Genomic DNA, 20627 nt, shown 5'->3' with positions numbered 1-20627 from the left:
CTCAGACAAGTATGCATCAGTGATTTATATTGGCAGGGCCCACTCTTCTGCTGACAGGTTGGAAAAGAAAAATCCCGTTTGTATTTTAAGATTTCCAAAAGCCTGTTGATTTATGAAATATTACTGGCTTTGCATTAGGTTTTGTTTTTTTAAAAAAAGGAATGGGGAATGGAATAGACCATTTCACTTTGTCATGTATTAAATAAGTGGAGTTATTCCCTCTAATTACACTTCCCCTCAGGAAGTTCCTGGCAAGTTAACCAGCAATTAATAACTGCATTTGTTATTTTATGTTTTAAGTTTCCTTTCAGTGGGATGGATAGAGAATTCCACATTGTGTTCTCTCCCACTCCACAGAGGAGAGGGTCTGCCCATCCTGAGGAGGGATCAATCCTCTGCAGCTTTGTTTGCCTTGTCAGGGCAGTAGTGAAGGCTAACGGGGCTCAAATATCTGCTATTTGGGAATGTGGGTAAGGGATTGGACCGGAGTTAACTATGGGGCCAAGGAACCCTTTCTTTTCTGTAGGAAGGAGTGGGAGTTTGGAGGTTACTGAGCAGGAAGATGAAATGGAGAAAGTGTGATGGGGTTTTGAGGACAGAGATAGGAGGAGGAGATGAAGCTGTGAGGGAGAGAATGTACCCCCTGTGACAGATGCTAGTCATGTCATTTAATGCAATGCTGGAAGGTGATCTGGTACTATGGTGATGAGGGGCTCCTAATTTTGCTTCTGTTGTCACTCAGCTATTCAAGAGGTAGTGTTTTCGGGAGGCAAACTTCTTCCCACCAAGCACAGCTTCTTCCAGTTCCTTCCTTGCTCCTTCATAGATTTCTTCCAACTTCATGACCCATCACTAGCTGGAAGGATTGGGGAGAAATGAAGAGGCGCAGGGCCTGTGTGCATATGGCACAAGCCTTTCATAGATCTCAGGAGATCCATGATGGATCCCCATCAGTTCTATGAGCTCTCTCTTTTTGATACTTCAGTCTCTAATGCTGTCATTTAGGCATCTTTTCTGAACACATACGCCTTGTCTACATGTCTGGCAGCATGTAGGATACAGGTAGCTACACGGGAGTAAAAGGCTCTGTCAGGAGAGGCAGTGAGGAAAGGCTCTGGCAGTTGCCCACTGCTGGAGCCTTTTCCTGCTGCCTCCTCCCTCCGTCCATGCCAGCTTTTCTATCATGCAGTGAAAGGCTCCAGCAGTGGGGAACTTCCAGAGCCTTTCGCTGCCGCCACTTTGCTGCCCATAGACTTTCCCTGCTGGATCCTTTCACTGCAGCGGAGAAAGATTTTGGCAGCAGGGAGGCAGCAAGACACTACACTGATATTTTTAGCAGAGTCGGTGTGGGAGGCACTGCTTGGGTATGTAGAGAGCCATATAGGGTATATAACCTAAGGGTTCTGGCATGTCAACTCTACTCACCTAAGCAGTGCCTCCCTGTCTACACTGGTGTTTATACCTGTGCTAGGGAGGCGTGCACTGTCTGTACTCTGCATGCTGTTGTAACGGTACACAGATCTTAAGACACTGCGAAGACAATAGTTACCCCCTTTCCATTTTCAAAGTACCTGGCAAATTCATTGCCCAGTTCTGTTTCCGTTAAAGTCAATGGCAAAATTTCCATGGGCTTCACTGGGCACAGGCCCTGGCCATTAACTATTTACAATCTCAAAGGACAGGTTAAAGAACTCCACCAAAATTGAGCACTTATGTTGCACAATGTCACTAGAATCCTTTAATGGCTCCTCCTGTCATATTTGCTCAGGTCCCTGTTCTGTACGTTATGTACTTATTGCATTTGTAAAGCATGGATCAATGAGCATTAGTGCTGGCTGGGAAATGGAGAACAAAACATTGAAATTATACAGTATTCTGTCTGGCATCCTAGTCCCGTACAGCAAGACCAGTACTGGGGCCTAAAATAAAAAATAAAGCTCCAAACAGACCACCATCCAGAACCCAGGGCAAAGCCTACAGCTATCCCATCAAGCAAACAGGAAAATTCCCAGTTAACATAAAATTTTGGAACAAAAAAAGATTGCTGTAACCTAGACAGAAATAGAAAAATGAAAAATAATGATGGGAACCTAAAAATGGCCAAGGGTAAAGATTACTGCAATCAATGAACTTTACATCAGCAAGGGCCTGGGGCCCTAGAGGACAGAGCATCGGTCTAGAATGCAAGAGATTTGGATTTTATTCCCATCTCTGTCACTAGGTTGGTGACTAATCTTGAGCAGTCATATAACTTCCTTGTGCCTCAGTTTTCCCATCTGTAAAATGGGGGTACAAGTACTGACCTCCTTTCTAAAGCTCTACAGATGAAAAGAACTAAATAATTTAATTATTTATTATTCAACATCATGTCGTAACTGCAGCCAGCAAGGACCTCCAGGAGAGAGGACTGCCAGAGAGGACCGTGAACTGAGAAAACTACTCTTGGCTGAACTTACATACAAAGGCCCTGACACAAAACTCACTGAAGTCAATTAAATTCTTTCCATTAACTTCAGTGGGCACTGGGTTAAATGCAAAAAGTCAGTTCACCCCATTATATTATAACTGCTGGGCATTTTCTCTGGTAAATAAAAGCTAGGTTATGGTGGGGGGTTCACATTCTAATACGAAGTAATAAAAATGTAGAATATTTTAGATAACTGGCCTATAGTAATAATTCTTCCCCAGATGTTTTCTAAAATTTGAATGGTTCTTGGTAAAAACTAGTAATATACAATGCAGTGGTGGTAAAATCAATAAATGTCTCACAGCATTGACTAGTTTTTATTCATTAAAACAAAAGGGTATTCAGCGGAAAATCCCAACTGTTGGCTATTCTGCTTTGGAAGAGAACATCCCAGCTGAGCCATATCCTGTCTTGGCCTTTGAGAATGTGTACACTATGCAGGAGTGGGAGAAACCCATGTTCATGAGGAAGAGGCAAAAGCAGTGTGGGAGTAATCAAGCCTGTTTGAAATATCTGTGACAAAAATGTGCAAGGAAAAGAGTATTTTGGATTTATTTTATTTGCATCGGATTCCAAACACTGAAAGGCTCTAAGGTACAATTACTTTCAGCCCCACCCCACCAAAAGAAGGAAAGATATAGAAGTTTTCAGCTAACTACATTTTTAAGGTGCTGTATTTGGCACAGATTATTGGAAAAAATGCATTTGTAGGAAAAGAAAATTAGTGAGAAAACAGAGAGCCCAGCCAAGATAATGCATATTTGATATTCATTATCTTGTTACAAATGGTCAAAACCAGGTGCTGATATCCTGTAGGCAGCACTCAAAGAATAATATTACATTAACTGAAAGTTATATTTTCCTTTATGTTGAATTTGCAGATTTTTGTACAGCATGATGACCTGTATGCAAAGGTAAGTTGTTCTTAAAAGGTTGTATTCTCATTCCAGATGGGTATTTCAGTGGCACAGTGAATTGAGGGTTCCAGTCTCAGTACTTTAGTTGGAGAATGAGATTAGTCACTTAATTAGGTGTCTCCTCTTCACTTGCATTCACATTTCCTGCTTCTGGGGAAAATACAATGGAAGGGAAATAGTGGTTATTGAGTGACTTTGGACAATGATTGAGATTACAAAATAATACACTGGGGAAGCTGTAGTAATGATACTACCACTTGCAACTTGTGCATTGTACAGTGTGAGCAACTTCTTTGATAAACGTCTGTGATCATTATGCTGATGGAGAAGTGAGAGGTTTTTAACTAATTGTATAGTACAAATAAGGACTTTGTGTGAGTTTAATGCAAAATATAACATGTATTATCTTACTTTTAGTAATCTGTATAGTTTAGAAACAATACCTAAGCGTTGTGTAGCATTATTGTTCCATAGCTGCCAATGCTGTAGAATATCAGTGTAACGGTGCCCGGCCGGGGCTCGACCCTCCCTAAGGAGGAGGGGAGCCACACCGGCCTCACTACACGCTGTCCGAGTCTGCCTTTTTGTCAGGGCTAGGTGACGCTGCACAGTCGCTTGGAACTCTGGCCTTGTGCTACAGGGCGGAGTAAATAGAAAGTCAGCTCGGGGTCTCAGGCCCTCAGTCCTGGGGCTGAGGCCACTCGAGCCCCTTGATGCAGGGCCAAGCAGTGGCACAGTTTAAAGGGGCCCAGCCCTTGGGTCGGGCGGGGCACCAAACACACAGTTGTAGAGGCTCAGGCCCTCTTGGCTCAGGGCTGAGCAAACAAACGGTTCAGGCTGCTCAGATCCTTTGGTGCAGGACGAGCAGTGGTACAGTTTGAGGGGGCCCAGCCCCTGAGTCGGGCGGGCACCAAACACACAGTTGTAGAGGCTCAGGCCCTCTTGGCTCAGGGCTGAGCAAACAACGGTTCAGGCTGCTCAGATCCTTTGGTGCAGGACGAGCAGTGGTACAGTTTGAGGGGGCCCAGCCCCTGAGTCGGGCGGGCACCAAACACACAGTTGTAGAGGCTCAGGGCTGAGCAAACAACGGTTCAGGCCTGCCTCAGGTCCTTTGGTGCAGGACCGAGCAGTGGTACCAGTTTGAGGGGGCCCAGCCCCTGAGTCGGGGCGGGCACCAAACACACAGTTGTAGAGGCTCAGGCCCACTTGGCTCAGGGTCTGAGCAACAAGTATAGTCAATTGAAACCTCAGGCCCTCTGTTCCTGGGCTGAGCAGCAATACAGTCAATTAGGAGCTCAGGACCCTCTGTTTCAGGGCTGAGCAATAATACAGAGTTTAGGTGGGAGCTCAGGCCCTCTGCTGCAGGGCTGAGCAACAGTACAATTTAAGGGGGCCCAGCCCTAAGTTCAGGGCGGGGCGCCAACCACGGAGTCACTAAGCTCAGACCTTTTGGCTTAGGGCTGAGCAAACAAACTAGTCTTAATGGCCTCCTCAGGCCAGGGGGAGGGGGAGTCTGCCACCCTTGAGAGGGTGGCAGGGGGAACTCAGGCCCTCCCACTCCACTGCGTTCCAGCCCGGGGTCCTAGCGGCGGCCAAGACTGGCTGCTGTCGGTGGGGATCCTGGCCGCAACACACTGACATGGGTTCCAGTACACTTGCAGCCTCACTGGGGTCGGCTGCCCCTGGGCCACTTCCAATTCTCCCCCCTCTGGGCCTACCAGATCAGTGGCGTCAGCCCCTGGGAAGTCCAGTAGCATGGGCCCCTCCCGGCTGGGGCTGGGTGGTAGATCTGGCAGTACCTCTGGGAAGTCCGGCCAGGCCTGCTCCGGGGGTTCCTCGGGGTAACAGCAGGGATGGGGCGGCTCCGGCAGTCCCTCCTCGTAGTGGGCGCGGGGAAGCTCCGGCCCGTCTAGGCAACTACCCTGGGCCTCAGCAGCCTCCCAGTCACGAGCACCCTCTGGCAGGTCTGCTCCTGACGGCGGCTGGGCCTCAACGGAGCGCTGCCTCAACGGAGTCGGCTTTTATACTTCCGGATTGCCTCCTGACCCTCTGAGGGGTGGGTCCAGTGTCCTGTGGCCCTGCCCCTTCTGGCATCCGGCGGGGCTCAACCCTCCCTGAGGAGGAGGGGCACCACACCACCTCATTATAGTCAGAATTGCCCATCTCAAACAACGAAGGTGTAAAGCTCTTGGGGGAAATGGTTATCACTGAATTATATATGCTCCAAAACAGTGCATCTCAGCCTCAGCTATGTGGGTTGCTGTAGAAATTTAATACCCATATCTGATGCTTTTAATCTTCAAATTGTTTTTCTAAAGGTTTAACAGTCCACAAAACATGCCTGTGTGGTGGGTAAATATGAGCCTCAAGTGACTTGCCAAAGGCTACCGAGGGAGAGGCAAATGAAGGATTTATTGGACCCTGGTTTTGTTCAGAGCAGAAAATTATGCCTCTCTCTCATAAAGATCTTCTTGTGGAGGATATTACACAGACTTTTTAATATGGTGAAAAACCCAATCTTCATCCTCAAAGTAAAGATCATTAGCATTAACAGAAATGAACCTTTGGTTGAGCAGGCTGAACCACAGTTGCAGTTGTTTTATCCTAAAACTGTGCTGTCAGCTTGGCACCAAATTGTATTTAATTGATTATGAGGCATGGGCTTTGATTTACTTCATTTTTTCTTTTAATTACTGTTTTCCTAATAATTCTGGTTTTTATTGTTATTATTTCTTAAAATCCGCATTTATAGCGTTCATCAATCTTTTGGGACACTTTTCACGTACTGGCTCAGGAAACATGCTGAGATCCATCCTGACATAATAAGTATAATATCTTATATGTACAGAGCACCTTTATCACAAGTACAAACATATGAAGAGTATACACTTCATATGCACAACGAAGACACACCACTGAAATGAAGCCAGCTCTAGGCTGAAAAAATGACAGCTACTTCCCAGCACACATGGACAGTACACAGCAGGTTAGGTCAGGAATTAAAGAAGAATGTCATAGTCAGTTCCAGCTTTCACAGGAATTTTAGGCAAGCAGAATGCAATTATTTCTGCTTTAACTTTGCCAGTGTTCAGGGATTAAAACTCCATATTTTACAGTTATGGTAAAAATTAATTATACTATGCATTTTTGTAGTGCTTTTCAGCTGAGGTTCTGTTTCAGGGGTAGGCAACCTATGGCACGTGTACCAAAGGCGGCACTTGAGATGATTTTCAGTGGCACTCACACTGTCTGGGACCTGGCCACTGGTCCCGTGGGGCTCTGCATTTTAATTTAATTTTAAATAAAGCTTCTTAAACATTTTAAAAGCCTTCTTTACTTTACATACAACAATAGTTTAGTTATATATTATAGACTTATAGGAAGAGGCCTTCTAAAAACATTAAAATGTATTACTGGCACACGAAACCTTAAATCAGAGTGAATAAATGAAGACTCGGCACACCACTTCTGAAAGGTTGCCAACCTCTGTTCTATTTAATTAAGCCTTACAACAGCCTTGTTAGGTAAATGTTATCCCCATTTTACAGAAGAAGAAACTGTGGAGAGCTGATTTGCTTTTGTTACACTGTAACCCAGTAAAACCTGATCTCCTGATGTCATGTGCTGTAACTCTTCAACAATCTCTCTGCTGCCTTTTGATACTGCCTGACAGGTTTTCCCCTACTGTAACCCTTAATTAGCAAATGGACCTGAGAAAGGAACAAACTATCTCCAGTGCCCTGCCTAGCATCACCTTTCTCAATAAGAGCAGGTTCAAATAGCCAAAGCTTTGTGTTCACTGTTTCAGAGAATTCAATTGGTTTTTTATCCTCTGCTTACTGTTATGTAGTCCAGGGGTCGGCAACCTTTCAGAAGTGGTGTGCCAAGTCTTCATTTATTCACTTTAATTAAGGTTTCGTGTGCCAGTATACATTTTAAAAAGTTTTAGAAGGTCTCTATAGTCTTATATTATATAACTAAACTATTGTCGTAATGTAAAGTAAACAAGGTTTTCAAATGTTTAAGAAGCTTCATTTAAAATTAATTAAAATGCTGATCTTACTCTGCTGTCCCGCTCAGCCTGCTGCCGGCATGGTTTCCATTAACCTGGGCCGGCAGCGGGCTGAGCGGGGCCTGCGGCTGGGACCCTGGCTGGCAAGGGGCCGGCAGCCGGAACCCCAGACCGGCAGCAGGCTGAGCGGGACCGGCGGTCGGGACCCCAGACCAGCAGTGGGCTGAGTGGTTCAGCCCTCTGCCGGTCTGGGTTCCGTCCGCCGGCTCCTGCGAGCCAGGGTCCCGGCTGCCAGCCCCACTCAGCCCGCTGCCTATCTGGGGTCCCAGCCCTGCCCACATACAGTGGGTGCCTACCTTCTCCCTGGTTTTAGCCCATCTCTTCCTCTGTCTCTCTGCACTGAACTGAGGGTAGGAGTGCACTGAGCAGGCTGGGTGTTGGGGTGTAGAGTCTGGCCAGGAGCTAGAATGAGGGAGGGGGCTCTGAGTTGGGGCAGAAGGTTTGGGTGTGGAGCACTTACCTGGGCAGCTCCCATTTGGTGTGAGGGGTCCAGGTGGGAATGGGGGGATGTAGGAGTTTCCATTTGGTACTCAGGGGGAGCGTAGGGGGTGCAAGAGTCAGGGCATGGGGTGTGGAGGGGCTAGGTATGTGGGGGGGTACAGGAGTCAGGGCGGGGATGGAGGTGTGTGAGGGGGGCAGGAGTCAGGGCATGGACTGTGTGGGAGCTGGGTATGTGTGGGGAGTGCCAGAGTAAGGGCTGGGATCGTAGGGGGTGCAGGAGTTAGGCAGGGGGCTGGGTGTGTGTGAGGGGGGTACAGGGATTAGGGCAGGGGCCTGGGGATGTGGAGGGGTGCAGGGCTCAGGCCAGAGGGCTGGGGAGGCATGAGGGGTTCAGGAGTCAGGACAGAGGGCTGGGGGAGGCATGGAGGGTTCAGGAGTCAGGACAGAGGGCTTGGGGAGGCGTGGAGGGTTCAGGAGTCAGGGCAGGGGGCTGGGGGTGCGGGCTGGAGTTGTGGGGATGCTCCCAACCCCCTGCCTGGAGCGGCTCACAGCAGAGGGCTGGAGGAGATATGCCCTGATTCCATCGTTCTTCCCCAAGACCCTTCCTCTTCTCCAGAGCAGTGAGCACATTGCAGTTGCAGTTCCGGCTCCACTTCTCCTGCTCCCTCTCCAGGGCCACCAGCTGTTCGGCCACAGGGAGGGAGAGGAGAAGGGGCAGGAATCTAGAACGCTGGGGGAAGTGGTGGGGGAGGAGGGAGTTTGGCTGCTGGTGGAGGCTGCCCTGCAGCAGCAGCCGGCAGGACCAAGCTTCTGCCCCCTGCCCCGCAGGAGAGAGTGGGGGGCAGGGGCGAAGAAGAGCAGGCTGGCCCGGGCAGGTTTTTTAATGTCAAGCTGCTGCCTGCCGGGGTCCTGGCCATCGGCCTCTCCCAGCCTGCTGCTGGCCTGGGTTCGGCAGCGGATTGAGTGGTGCCAGCAGCCAGGACCCTGGCAGGCAGCAGCGTGCCATTAACAATCGGGATGGCACACCTGCCATAGGTTGCCGACCCCTGATGTAGTCACTGCACTAAGGATGCAACTCATTGTAAAGCACTTTGCAATACCATCTAATATGAAAAATAGCTAAATGTCATACTCTCTCTTCCTACTTTAACTTCCATCTTGAAGCTGGAGTCCTGGCTTCTAAACCACCTTTATGCCCGTCTGTGTCAATTTCATGCCAGTCTGGTCCATGATATAAATTAGAGCAACCTTTTGATTCTGTGGTACGACCTTACACGGGCAGCTTTGACTATCAGCTCAAATGATATTATCATAGTATGAGGCTATTGTACTTTACACTAGCCACCAATAACCCCGGAGGGGCTTTTCCAGCAACTAGAGATTGCTGGGGCATTGGCACACTCTGGTCACACTCCCTATGCAGCGGGGAGTAAGTTGGAGGTGGTGTAAGAGCACTATAGTAGCGCTCTGACACCAGTGGGGGTTCCCTTAGGTAGGGGAATTTGCTCTTGCAGTGAATGTGGCAGGACAGTATCCAATGTAATAACCCTTTTTATGTGAGCTGTAAGAAGTATAAAAGGAGAGTGGTTTTCTGGCCAGGGCGCAGGACTAGATGCCAGGAAATACGGGTTCTGTTCCAGACTCTTCCACAGACTTCCTGTGGGACTTTCATCAAGTTACTTGTTTTCTGAGCCACTATCTCTCCATTACATACAGTAGCTCTCAGGTGTTTAGCAAGGGTTACTTTATTAATGTTTGTAAAACTCTTTGAGCTTCTTAGGTGGCAGGTAATATTGCAGTGCATATTATTATTCTTGGAGTCTATTGTATTAAACAGAAATCCAGTGGTTAATGCCTCTGGACTCCATTATAATTCCCTATCAGACAGTATCCGATAACTCATTTTGATACTGAGGTTCATCTTTGAACTGGCAGATTTGCTGCTTGCAGCAGCATTCACTTTAAAAGTTATAATACATGTTGCTGATCATAATGAATTGTGTATTTTTTCTTATAAAAGTATTTCACTACATTCTTGTTCGTTAATATTTGCCAGATACAATGCAGATGCATTGTAACTCCTCTCCGCAGTGGTGATGCATCGCAGGAAGAATGGAAAACACATCAAACACAAATGTAATTTTGCTCTATAGCACAACATTTCAGAGGAGGAGTATTTTCTCTCTGGCTTTACTTCTTGTAAAGTACGATATGCCTGCTCGACACATACATCACAGGTGTCTCAGACCCCAGTAGGTTTTGACATTATAAATCAGTATTCATATTTCATCATCATTATTAAAACCTGTAGGTTGGCTGAAAACAACACACATTAGCACTTAAAAGCAATGTGTCATTTTCTGATCTTTTATAAAACAGGGGACTCATTTTATTTGAAAATAAAACCTACATTCTGGAGCCATTGGAAAATGCTACAAGTGAACACAAGATCTACCAAGCCAAGAACCTGAAAATAGCCTCTGGATCTTGTGGCAACCAATTCAACATCTCTGGCATCACTATTGATGACACACCACTGTCTTCTCAAGCATTCACTACGAGGGTAGGTGGAAAGATAGTTTTATGTTTGTGGATTGTTGGTGATATCCTTATGCTAATTTCCAGAAATTGGTGAAATATCCAGATCAAAATTAATTGTTGCACTACATGTGTATCATTTAAAGCAGGGGTTCTCAAACTGGGGGTCGGGACCACTCAGGGGGTCGCAGGGTTATTACCTGGGGGATCACGAGCTGTCAGCCTCCATCCCAAATCCTGCTTTGCCTCCAGCATTTATAATGGTGTTAAATATATTAAAAAGTGTTTTTAATTTATTTGGGGGGGAGGTCGCACTCAGAGGCTTGCTATGTGAAAGGGGTCACCAGTACAAAATTTGAGAACCACTGATTTAAAGTAATGCATGGATGGTGAAATCGAGGCTCCACTGAGTGGGGCCAAGATTTCACCTTGAGGTGGTGACCATCATTAAATCAAATAAAATAGAGATGATTAGAAAAGACCCTGCTAAATTCTCTCTTCTTTGCTGGTGCTGGATGGTTCCTTACACTACAATATCAGATGGTTAACCTAGCCTAGTTCTAAACAGCCCAGCAAATGGAGCTTCTGCCATTTCTCTTGGGATTGAGATTCCAGTGTAGAGAGATTTTCCCATTTCTAAAGTTCATCATATGACTTCTGGTGTTATACCTCTCTGGATCTACCTGGACATATGGTTTAGGACAGTGGTTTTCAACCTCTTTTCATTTGCAGATGCCTAAACATTTTGAATGAAGGTGCATACCTCTTTGGAAGTCTTAGACATTGTATGTGGACCCCCAGGGATCTGCAGACCACAGATTGAAACCCACTGATTTAGGAGGCTATCACTTCTCCTCCCGTACTTAGGTCAAAATATGGCTTTTTCCAAGGAGAAGCATTGGGGAAATTGCGCCTTGCCAAGGGTGTGCTCTCTCTTGCTGCTGCTCCTTGTGCACAGGAGGAGCACAGTTTGTTCCTTGCATTAGGCAGAATGTTCCCTGTGCTGTGCCAGCCCTGCTTCATTGACTGATGTAGAGGGAAGGGATGCAGTCACAACCCTGCCTTCCAGGGCTGCCCAGAGAGGGAGGACAAGAGAGGCAATTTGCTCCGGTCCCCATAGGGGCCCCCACGAGAGTTTTTCGGGGCCCCTGGAGCAGGGTCCTTCACTTGCTCTGAGAGGGCCGGAAAACTCTCATAGGGCCCGGGCCCCCGGAGCTTCTTCCACTCCGGGTCTTCGGCGGCATTTCGGCGGTGGGGGGTCCTTCCGCCCCGGGACCCGCCGCCGAAGTGCTGGGTCTTCAGCGGCAATTTGGCGACGGGGGTCCCCTGCTGCTGAAGACCCCAGGGCCCCTGAATCCTCTGGGCGGCCCTGCTGCCTTCAACATCCTGCTCCCTGGGGAATAGCAGAGCAACAGGCCTTATGCTCCTCAGATTGTGAGTGAGCCCTGGGTAGCTTCCAGCCCTGCGCAGGGGCCACTCACAATCTGAGTCTTATTGCTTTGACAATCGATACTTGTTTAGTTCTTTTACACTTTGTCCATGAAGTTAATCTCTCCAGTTTCTTAGGCTTCTATTCATCAAAACATTTAACCACATGGTAAGTTCTCTTAAAGACAATGGAACATAAGCATGTGTTTGAAGTTAAACGTGCTTAAGTGCTTTGCTAAATCAAGGCCTTTAATCATTTTTCTTGCTTGTATTTTAATTCCTCCCTGTTTTCATTAATGAGGTGGTGCAGAAGTGTAGGCAGATTAAAAATTCTGGTAATGCATTTTGATTCCTGTGCCACTTGCAATTCAGTCTTAAAGAAAGCAGCTGACAATCTAGAATAGCTTTTGGCCCACCCAAGGAGGAAAGGAGAATGCTATAGTCATGTTACTTTCCTAATAATACATGTAGAAATTAAACCAACCTTTTTATTATAATAGGAAAGTATCTTATGCACACAGAACATGTTCTCAGCATTTTATTCTAGGAATATATCATTTGTAATTGTTTTCATGTAGAAGAAAATGCCCTTGACTTTCAATGCATCTAGCTAATGGAAATTGTATAAAATAAATAACTTTCAAACCAGATGGAAAAAATATTGCCACAAATTCACGTGCATTTTGGATTGAGATTGTAGAAGGGAATGGTTGAGATGTTCAAGAGTAACACAGTAGCACAAATCTGCACACGGTTTTTATTAAATGGGAAATATTAATGTTTATAGCCACATTGCCTACCTAGTTCATTTAGTCTTTGTATTAAGTTCAGTGTTAAGGAAAACAGCTTAAATGGCATCAAGGGATGTTATTTATGTACTGGAACAAATTCATTTGCCTTTCAGGAACATTAAACAGTACATTACCAAATTTCTTTTTCTCCAAATACATGTACATTTGCTGTAAATATGTTGCTACGTCTTTTTGTAATGCTGTAAGTATGAGTAAGTCAGGACATAAATTGCACCACAGTGCAATTAGTTTCAGAAGACAAGCTGAAAGAAGTGATAATTAAGTACTTTTTATAAATAAATATTGTATCTGAGGAACACACACAGCCTCTGGCAAAGTCACAGGAATAGATTCAGTACACTAATAAGTCACCACAGGCTCATATGATTGGGCCCCTCAGTCAACTGTTCAATTTCTATATCTTCCCTGTTCCAAGCAGGTTTACTTTGGGATGGCTTAAATTGATTGGCATGCCCAAGCATTTCTCACATGTTTACATCTATGCTGTCATGTATGGTCTTAATATTAGCTTTGGGAAAAACCAAAGCATCTTACAAATCTGCAATTTTCAGAACAGCAGCTCAGAATGAGTCTCAGACATCTATTAAAAACTACAATGGCAGAGAAACCAACTCTGCCACACATAGGAACATGTAGTCATTTGTTTATTTCAGTAGTGTGGCTTTTCACCCATGCCCAATATTTGTGGATAGAGATTTTAAAAGGAAGGTAAATCAAGATGCTTAATCATGCAAATCCCCAGACTTCACACAAATGGTGCACTCAGCCATAGATTTCTCCTGCCCAGAGAGTTTAGAGCATTTGCTCTACCTGTAGTTTGATTATTATACAGATACTGTGGTTTAAATGTCAAAATCTGCTTATAATAAAACGTATAAAACTTCAGAGTTATAGAGTTATTAAGATTACAATTGCCAGTAATTTTTCATCCTCCTCCTCTAAGTTTCTTTGCAGGATACTAAACATTGATGAATTTAGTAACATTGATGAAGGCAGTAACATTTTGCAACCTCTAGGATGAAGCTTGTATTTCTATATTTTGTTTCACAATTCTTATCTCTGTCCTGTTTTGCTTACCTTTCTTTTCCCTTTCCCATTATCTCCCTTCTCCCTGAGTCTGTCCAGATCCAATCTTACTCCCCATTCCCAGTTTTGCCTCAGCAACCTTTCGTCTCCATCCATCACTTCCACTCATCCATTTTTTCCAGCAGTTCATGTTTCTTTGTAGCTTCCCATATTTATGTGATTCACTGATTCCCCTCTTCAAATCTCCCCTAGTTCACTCCCCATTCCCTCCTCACTGGTGTTTCTTAGTGGTCATAGATTCATGGGCTTTAAGACCAGAAGTGACCACTGTGATCATCTTATCTGACCTCCTGGAGTGCACAAGCCATAGAACATCCCCAAAATAACTCTTAGAGCAGATCTCTTAGAAAAATATTCAGTTTTCATTTTAAAATTGCGAGTGATGGAGAATTCACCATAAACCTTTGTAAATTATTCCAATGGTTAATTAACTTCACTGTTAAAAAAATAAGGCCTTATTTCCACTCTGAATTTGTCTAGCTTCAACTTCCAGCCATAGGATCATGTTACACCTTTCTTTGCTAGATTGAAGAGCCATTATAGACTGTAATAACTTCATACCATAACCATCTCTTTGTTAAGCTAGATAGATTGAACTCCTTGAGACTATCACTATAAATCCCATTTTCTAATGCTTTAGTCTTTATCATGGCTCTTCTCTGAACCCTCTCCGATTTATCTACATCCTTCTTGAATTGTGACAACCAGAACTGAACACAGTGTTCCAGCAGTAGTTGCACTGGTGCCAAATACAGAAATAAAATAACTTCTTTCTTACTAATCGAGATTCCTCTGTTTATGCATCCCAGGATCTCATTAGCTCTTTTAGCCACAGCATCACATTGAGAGCTCATGTTCAACTCATTATCCACCAGGACCCCCAAATCTTTTTCAGAGTTACTGCTTCCTAGCATAAAGTCCCCCTGTCACCGGGCCTCAGTGGGTCACACCTGAGAATACTAGATTCAGGACAAACTGCTGAGAAATGGAACAGACTCACCCCAAACTGGTGGTTATTCTTCCTTAAGGTATACCATAGCAGTAACAAAAGTAAGCTTCTTTCTCACCACATTGGCTAACAAGAAGTCAGAAATGCAGTCTCTTTAGGTATCATAATCCTTGTTTCAACACCCAGATGCTAGACTTAATGATGAGTGGTTATTTAAAACCAATTTCATCAACGAAAGGGTTCCACTGATCCCAAAAGACTAGCTACATATCCAGGTCAATATATAACTCAGATCTTACCCAATAATCATGCTGTTGCCAATCCTTTAGTAACTCATATCTAAAGATGTATTTTATAAGAGAAAAGAAAGAGGTGAGAGTTTAAATGGTCAATGAAATCAAATACATATAATAATTGCAAAGTTCTTGTAGCAGGTTTGAAGCAATGACGGAATAAACTGCTGGCTTGCAAGGTCCTGCTTGCTTGCTAAAGCTTGGAAGGTCCTCAGTCCCTTGGTTAGAGTGCTCCCGTTAGTATAGGTCCGTGGTCCAGGGGTCAGAGCAGGAAAGAGGCAAAATGGCTCTTTCCAGGGTTTTTTATAGTTTCTCCCATGTGGAGGGAAACTCATTGTCCCAAGCAAAGCTCCCAGCACAGTTTGTGGAAAAGTACAGGCACAAGATTGAGTCCAGTGTCACATGCCCTTGCATGCCTCAAGGAGTCATAGAAACAGTCATTACCCATATTTTGGCTAAAATGTCCACAGGAAGACCCATTGGGTGGGAATAAGCTTCTTCTGTGACCCATTGTGCTCATTAATGGGTCAGCAACTTGAATGATCCATTCACAATCTGCTGGCTAGACTGGATGTAAGCTACCTGGTGGGTGTCACCCCAGGAGCAAAACATTTGAAATATTGGTACGTAGTCAATATTCATAACTTCAGCTACAAAGATGATATACACATACAAACAGGATAATTATATTCAGTAAATCACGTTACATGACAAACTTTGTATAAGATTTATTGCAATTTTATAACAGTGGTAGCAGCAATGATCTACCTGGTCATATTTTAATCATATAACATCACACCCCCATCCTGCAAGTATGACCTACATTCTTTGTTCCCAGATGTATACATTTACATTTTGCCATATTAAAATGCATATCGTTTGCTTGCACCCAGTTTACCAAGCGATCCAGATAGCTCTAAATGGTGACCTATCCTCTTCATTATTTACCACTACCTCAATTTTTGTGTTTTCTGGAAACTTTATCAAGGATGAGTTTATGTTTTCTCCCAGGTTATTGATAAAGATGTTAAATAGTGTAGGGCCAAGAACTTATTTCCCATTTACAGCTACATTTTGAGACCCATCAGTTAGCCAGTTTTTAATCCATTTAATGTGTGCTATGTTAATTTTATATCAGTCTAGTTTTTAATCAAAACATGGTGTGGTATCAAGACAAATGACTTACAGGAGTCTAAATATATTACAGCAACACTATTACCTTTACCAACCAAACTGTATTCTCATAAAAAATATGATTAGTTTGACAGGATTTATTTTCCATAAACCCACGTTGATTTGTATTAATTATATTACTCTCCTATAGTTCTTTATTAGTCGAATCCCTTAACAACTGCTCCATTATCTTGCCTGTGATCAATGTCAGGTTGACAAGGCTGTAATTACCAAGCTCATCCTGTTTACCCTTTTCAAACACTGGCACAACATTCGTTTTTTTCCAGTCTTCTGAAACTTCCTCAGTCTTCCAAGATTTATTGAAAATTAACATGAACAATCCAGCAAGTTGTTTGGCCTGCTGTCTTAAAGCTCTTGAATGCAAGTTATCTGGACTTGCTGATTTAAAAATGTCTAACTTTAGTAGCTTCTGTTTAACATTCTTCAGGCATACTAAGAGAATGGGAAGTGTGTTATCTTGATATGATGAGACTGCATCATCTCTTTTTTCCCCAAATACAGAAGAGAAACATTTAGTGAACACTTCTGTCTTTTCTGCAGTATTATTGATAATTCTACCATTTCCATCTATTAATGGACCAGTACCATTGTCAGAATTCCTTTTGTTCCTATTATATTTAACAAACTCCCTCTTATTGTCCTTAACTCTACAGGCAATAATTTCTTCTTGCTGCCATTGACTTCTCTTACAAGTTTTCTACAATTCCTAACTTCTGATTTATAGTCTTTACTATCACCTTCTCCTTTCTTCTGTTTGTTATACATTATTTTATAAAGCTACCTTCACTTTCCGTCTAAACTAGGTTTGCTTTTTAACCAGTGTAGCCTTCTTGCTCAGCTGTGGGATTGTGGCTTTTCTGGGCATGTGGTAAGATGTTCTTAAATTATTCCCAATTATCATTCATATTTTTCTGATTAATTTTTTTCTCCCAACTGATTTGGCTCATAAATATTTTCAGCTTTGTGAAACTGGCTCTGTTAAAGCACCAAACATATATATCACTGGTCTGGACTTCTGCTTGCACATTATAAATGTGATCAAGTTATGATCACATATACCTAAGCTACTATTGATTTTTAGTTCTGTTGACAGTTCCTCTTTATCCGTTAGGTCTAATATAGAATTCCCCCATGCTGGCTGCAACACTTTTTGAGTTAGGAAATTGTCATCTATAAAGTTTTGAAATTCCAAAGATGTTTTAGTGCCAGCAGCATAAGACTTCCAGCATATATCACTCAAATTGAAGTCCCTTATGATCACTCAGTTCTTTTTCCTTACACATTATAGATAGCTGTGTAAGAAAGCGGTTTTCCTGTTCCTGTGATTTAGTGGTCTATAGCAGGCACCAGCTTGTACCCCATCTTGTGTACTTTGTTAGGACATTGATCCTTAACCATTCAAGCTCATTTTCTTCCGAGTTATCAGTGACTTGGAAACAGGTAATGTCATTTTTAACATAGAGTGCCATTCCCTCTCCTTTTTCCTCACTCAATCCTTACTAAATAGGTTAAAATCATTGATTTTAACATTCCACTTGTGTGAATCATCCCACCAAGTTTCAGTAATATCCACCAGATCAAATTTATGCTGATAAATGAGCATTTCCTATTCCTCTTGTTTGTTACCCAGGCTCTTAGAATTGGTGTATAGGCAATTCAAGAATTTCTTCTCCTTATGTCGTTTGGTCCCTTGACTAATTTTGTTCTCAACATCTCAATTTTGTGCTAAGTGGTCAGTTGACCATTATGTGAAATATTACAAGCTGTTACATAGTGCTTCTCTGAAAGTATTGCAAGAAACAGCTGAGGTCTTTCCACCAAAAAAGATTTTAATCGTGCAAGGGGCACTGACCATTTCAAATAGAGCAAGGTGGAAGGTTACAAATTACAGAAAGGCCATTTGCCTACCTGTACTGCCCAGCTTTCTTGCTGATTGGGTGAATGCCATGTAAACATCCTCTCCTCTGATTGAAGAGGGAGAGGGTTATGTAAAGAGGAGAAAAGAGACCAAGAATTGAGTGGCATGAAGCTTGAGAAGGAAAATTTTAACTCTCTTTGACAGTGTGTTTGCTGGGGTGACCGAGAGCTGATACTCAGGTGTTCAGGGTCATTTGATGCAAAAACAGATGTCTATTTATATTTGTTTTGGCAGCACAAGAGGGAGACTCTGAAGATAACAAAATATGTGGAGCTTGTTATTGTTGCAGATAATCGAGAGGTAAGAAAGTTTTAAAGAAAAGATGCAGTTAGTACAGGGAGTATTGGAGGGAAGGTGATTGTTTAGTTCAGTTTTCATGGTGTTCAAACAATTGTGCTTAAGAGACCAATACTGTGCATTGCTAAAACAACATTTGTCATCTAAGTAGGGCTACAGTAACAGAAAGGACTATTTAAAAACAATGTAAGGGTGACAAGTATTTGTTCCAAGGCTAAAATGGTCCTTGCAACACTTTGGAAGGAATTTAGTGCTCACAAACATCTGGGACCTCTTTCAGTAATTTAAATGGATGCCTGTAAGTATTCACTGGCCATGACCCAGTGAGGTGGTTGAGCCCCCAATGCACTATTTAACTCTGACCTCTGGAGACCATCACTGTCTAGAGTAAACAGCATAATTCAGTGTTGTTGATGGTTGTAGTTTGGCAATTATGCTGAATTAAGCAAGACTGTATGCAGTTTGCAAAGTGGGTTTCAAAACAAATAAAAGACAGATTGTCAAAAATATCTCAACGGGCTGGAGTGAAACCAAAGATGTGAAATCTTGGTACGAACTGTTTTCCAATTTACATTTTTTCTTTCAAAATGTGACAGACTCCACTTCTTGAACACTGCTGGGTAAATAGCAAACATCACTTTCTTGCAATAGCAGAGACCGTTAAAAGAAGAACCTTTCCATTTTTGCAATAAAAACAATCCTAGGGAGATTCTGCGTAGGAGTGTAAGGGATTTTAGAATCTTTTTCGAAAACAAAATCCCTTTGTCCAATTTGTGCCAAATTTTGTGCCATTTTGAGCCAAATCCTAGTCCCGCGGAAGTCAATGGGTCTTTAGCCTTTTATGCATTTAAACCCCAAATGTTAATGTCAGTCTGCCAGTGGTAGGTGATTTTTGCAGGCAAATGTCACAATACTAATGCTGATTATGCATTACTCTTTTACATTCTAAGTTTCAGAGACAGGGGAAGGACGTGGAAAAAGTTAAGCAGAGGCTGATAGAAATTGCAAACTATGTCGATAAGGTAAGAGCATCAAAAATATTTCATTTTCTCAAGCCTCACAAATATTTCCAAGGGGTATTGCTGTGAAATCTATGCCATCTAGGCTTATTGGGAAGGAAAAGCCTTCTGAAATTCAAAAATTGTTACACACCATTCCTGCAAAGACAAGAAAATGGTTTCTCAGTGAGAATGTGTCAGCCAGAAAGAATGGCAAGACCTAGATTTCCAGCACCACAGCATTTTTACTAGGACAGCCATGAAACAGTTTGGGGGTGCTATGCATGTGGCAGTGGGATGACTAAGGTTCTGTTAATGCAGTTTTTAAGACAAACATTAACCTAGACCTGACAAAATTATTTCTAAGTGCAAGAGAAGAACCACAGTTGTAACAAGACAAAGATACTTTGTTTAGGTAATGACCAACTGGGGCATTCCAGTGACTGGGGTGAAAGTTTGTTGCATTCTGTGGCCTTGTCTATACTAGAACATTTTTATGTTGCCAGCACCATTGCAACCCCTCTGCATGCCTGTTACGCTCCACATGTCCATAAACAGAAGTGCCTGCAACACTATGCAAAAACATACCCCACTACTGTGACTGTCCTTGCTCTGAGCAACGGTGTGCACTATATGGTCGTCCAGTGTGTCACTTTGTACTGTTGCAATGCTAGTGTAGACAGCAAGTACTACTTCAGAGGTTGCATTGGTGCAATAAGTCGTTCTAGCATAATTCCACAATGCTTTTGCCCATCTTTTGTCACCTCTCAATCCACCTACCAGCCAGCTCCATGCAGGTCTGAAAGTACCCATTGCAGTACTTAGCTGTTGTTGACTATCAACACAAGGGCAGGTCTACTAGCAGCCATGGCTTCTCTGTTTCTGCTGCTCTCATATGTTGACTTCTCAAATGTGGTGCTCATCCCGTACCCAAATCTTGCAGAAAAATATCTCCAGCCAAACAGCAGTGGCAGCAAAAGTATGAACTACCCTACCGTGTCCTGTTCAATTCAGTAAGTTGTGAACTCAGTACCCGAAATATCTCAAAGCCTACCTGGAACCAACATACTTTTTGAGGTACATTCCTTCCTTGTAATGCTCATGGATGTGGAAGGCTCACCAATGTGCAGCCACCTACACGGGGCTTGTGATAGAACCACAATTTAGGCTTTAGATTTTATTAGGCTGGCCTGAAAATGTGGGTAATTGTTGGACAA

At 43.4% G+C, this 20627-nt stretch overlaps 1 protein-coding gene across 2 annotated transcripts in view; it reads left to right on the top strand.

Annotated features, from left to right (window-relative positions):
- Window positions 1-20627, top strand: part of ADAM12 (ADAM metallopeptidase domain 12) — a 328083-nt gene that overhangs the window by 206737 nt on the left and 100719 nt on the right. For both annotated transcript variants that reach the window (XM_030570288.1, XM_030570289.1), the window contains exons 6-8: window positions 10277-10460; window positions 18350-18415; window positions 19363-19434. In XM_030570288.1, coding sequence (XP_030426148.1) covers window positions 10277-10460; window positions 18350-18415; window positions 19363-19434 — 322 coding nt within the window. The remainder of the gene's footprint in view (window positions 1-10276; window positions 10461-18349; window positions 18416-19362; window positions 19435-20627) is intronic.

Source organism: Gopherus evgoodei, chromosome 7 (genome assembly GCF_007399415.2).
Source record: "Gopherus evgoodei ecotype Sinaloan lineage chromosome 7, rGopEvg1_v1.p, whole genome shotgun sequence".
Lineage (NCBI taxonomy): Eukaryota > Metazoa > Chordata > Testudines > Testudinidae > Gopherus > Gopherus evgoodei.
Note: the sequence above shows the minus strand (reverse complement) of the source record. Positions and strands in the feature narration are given on the sequence as shown.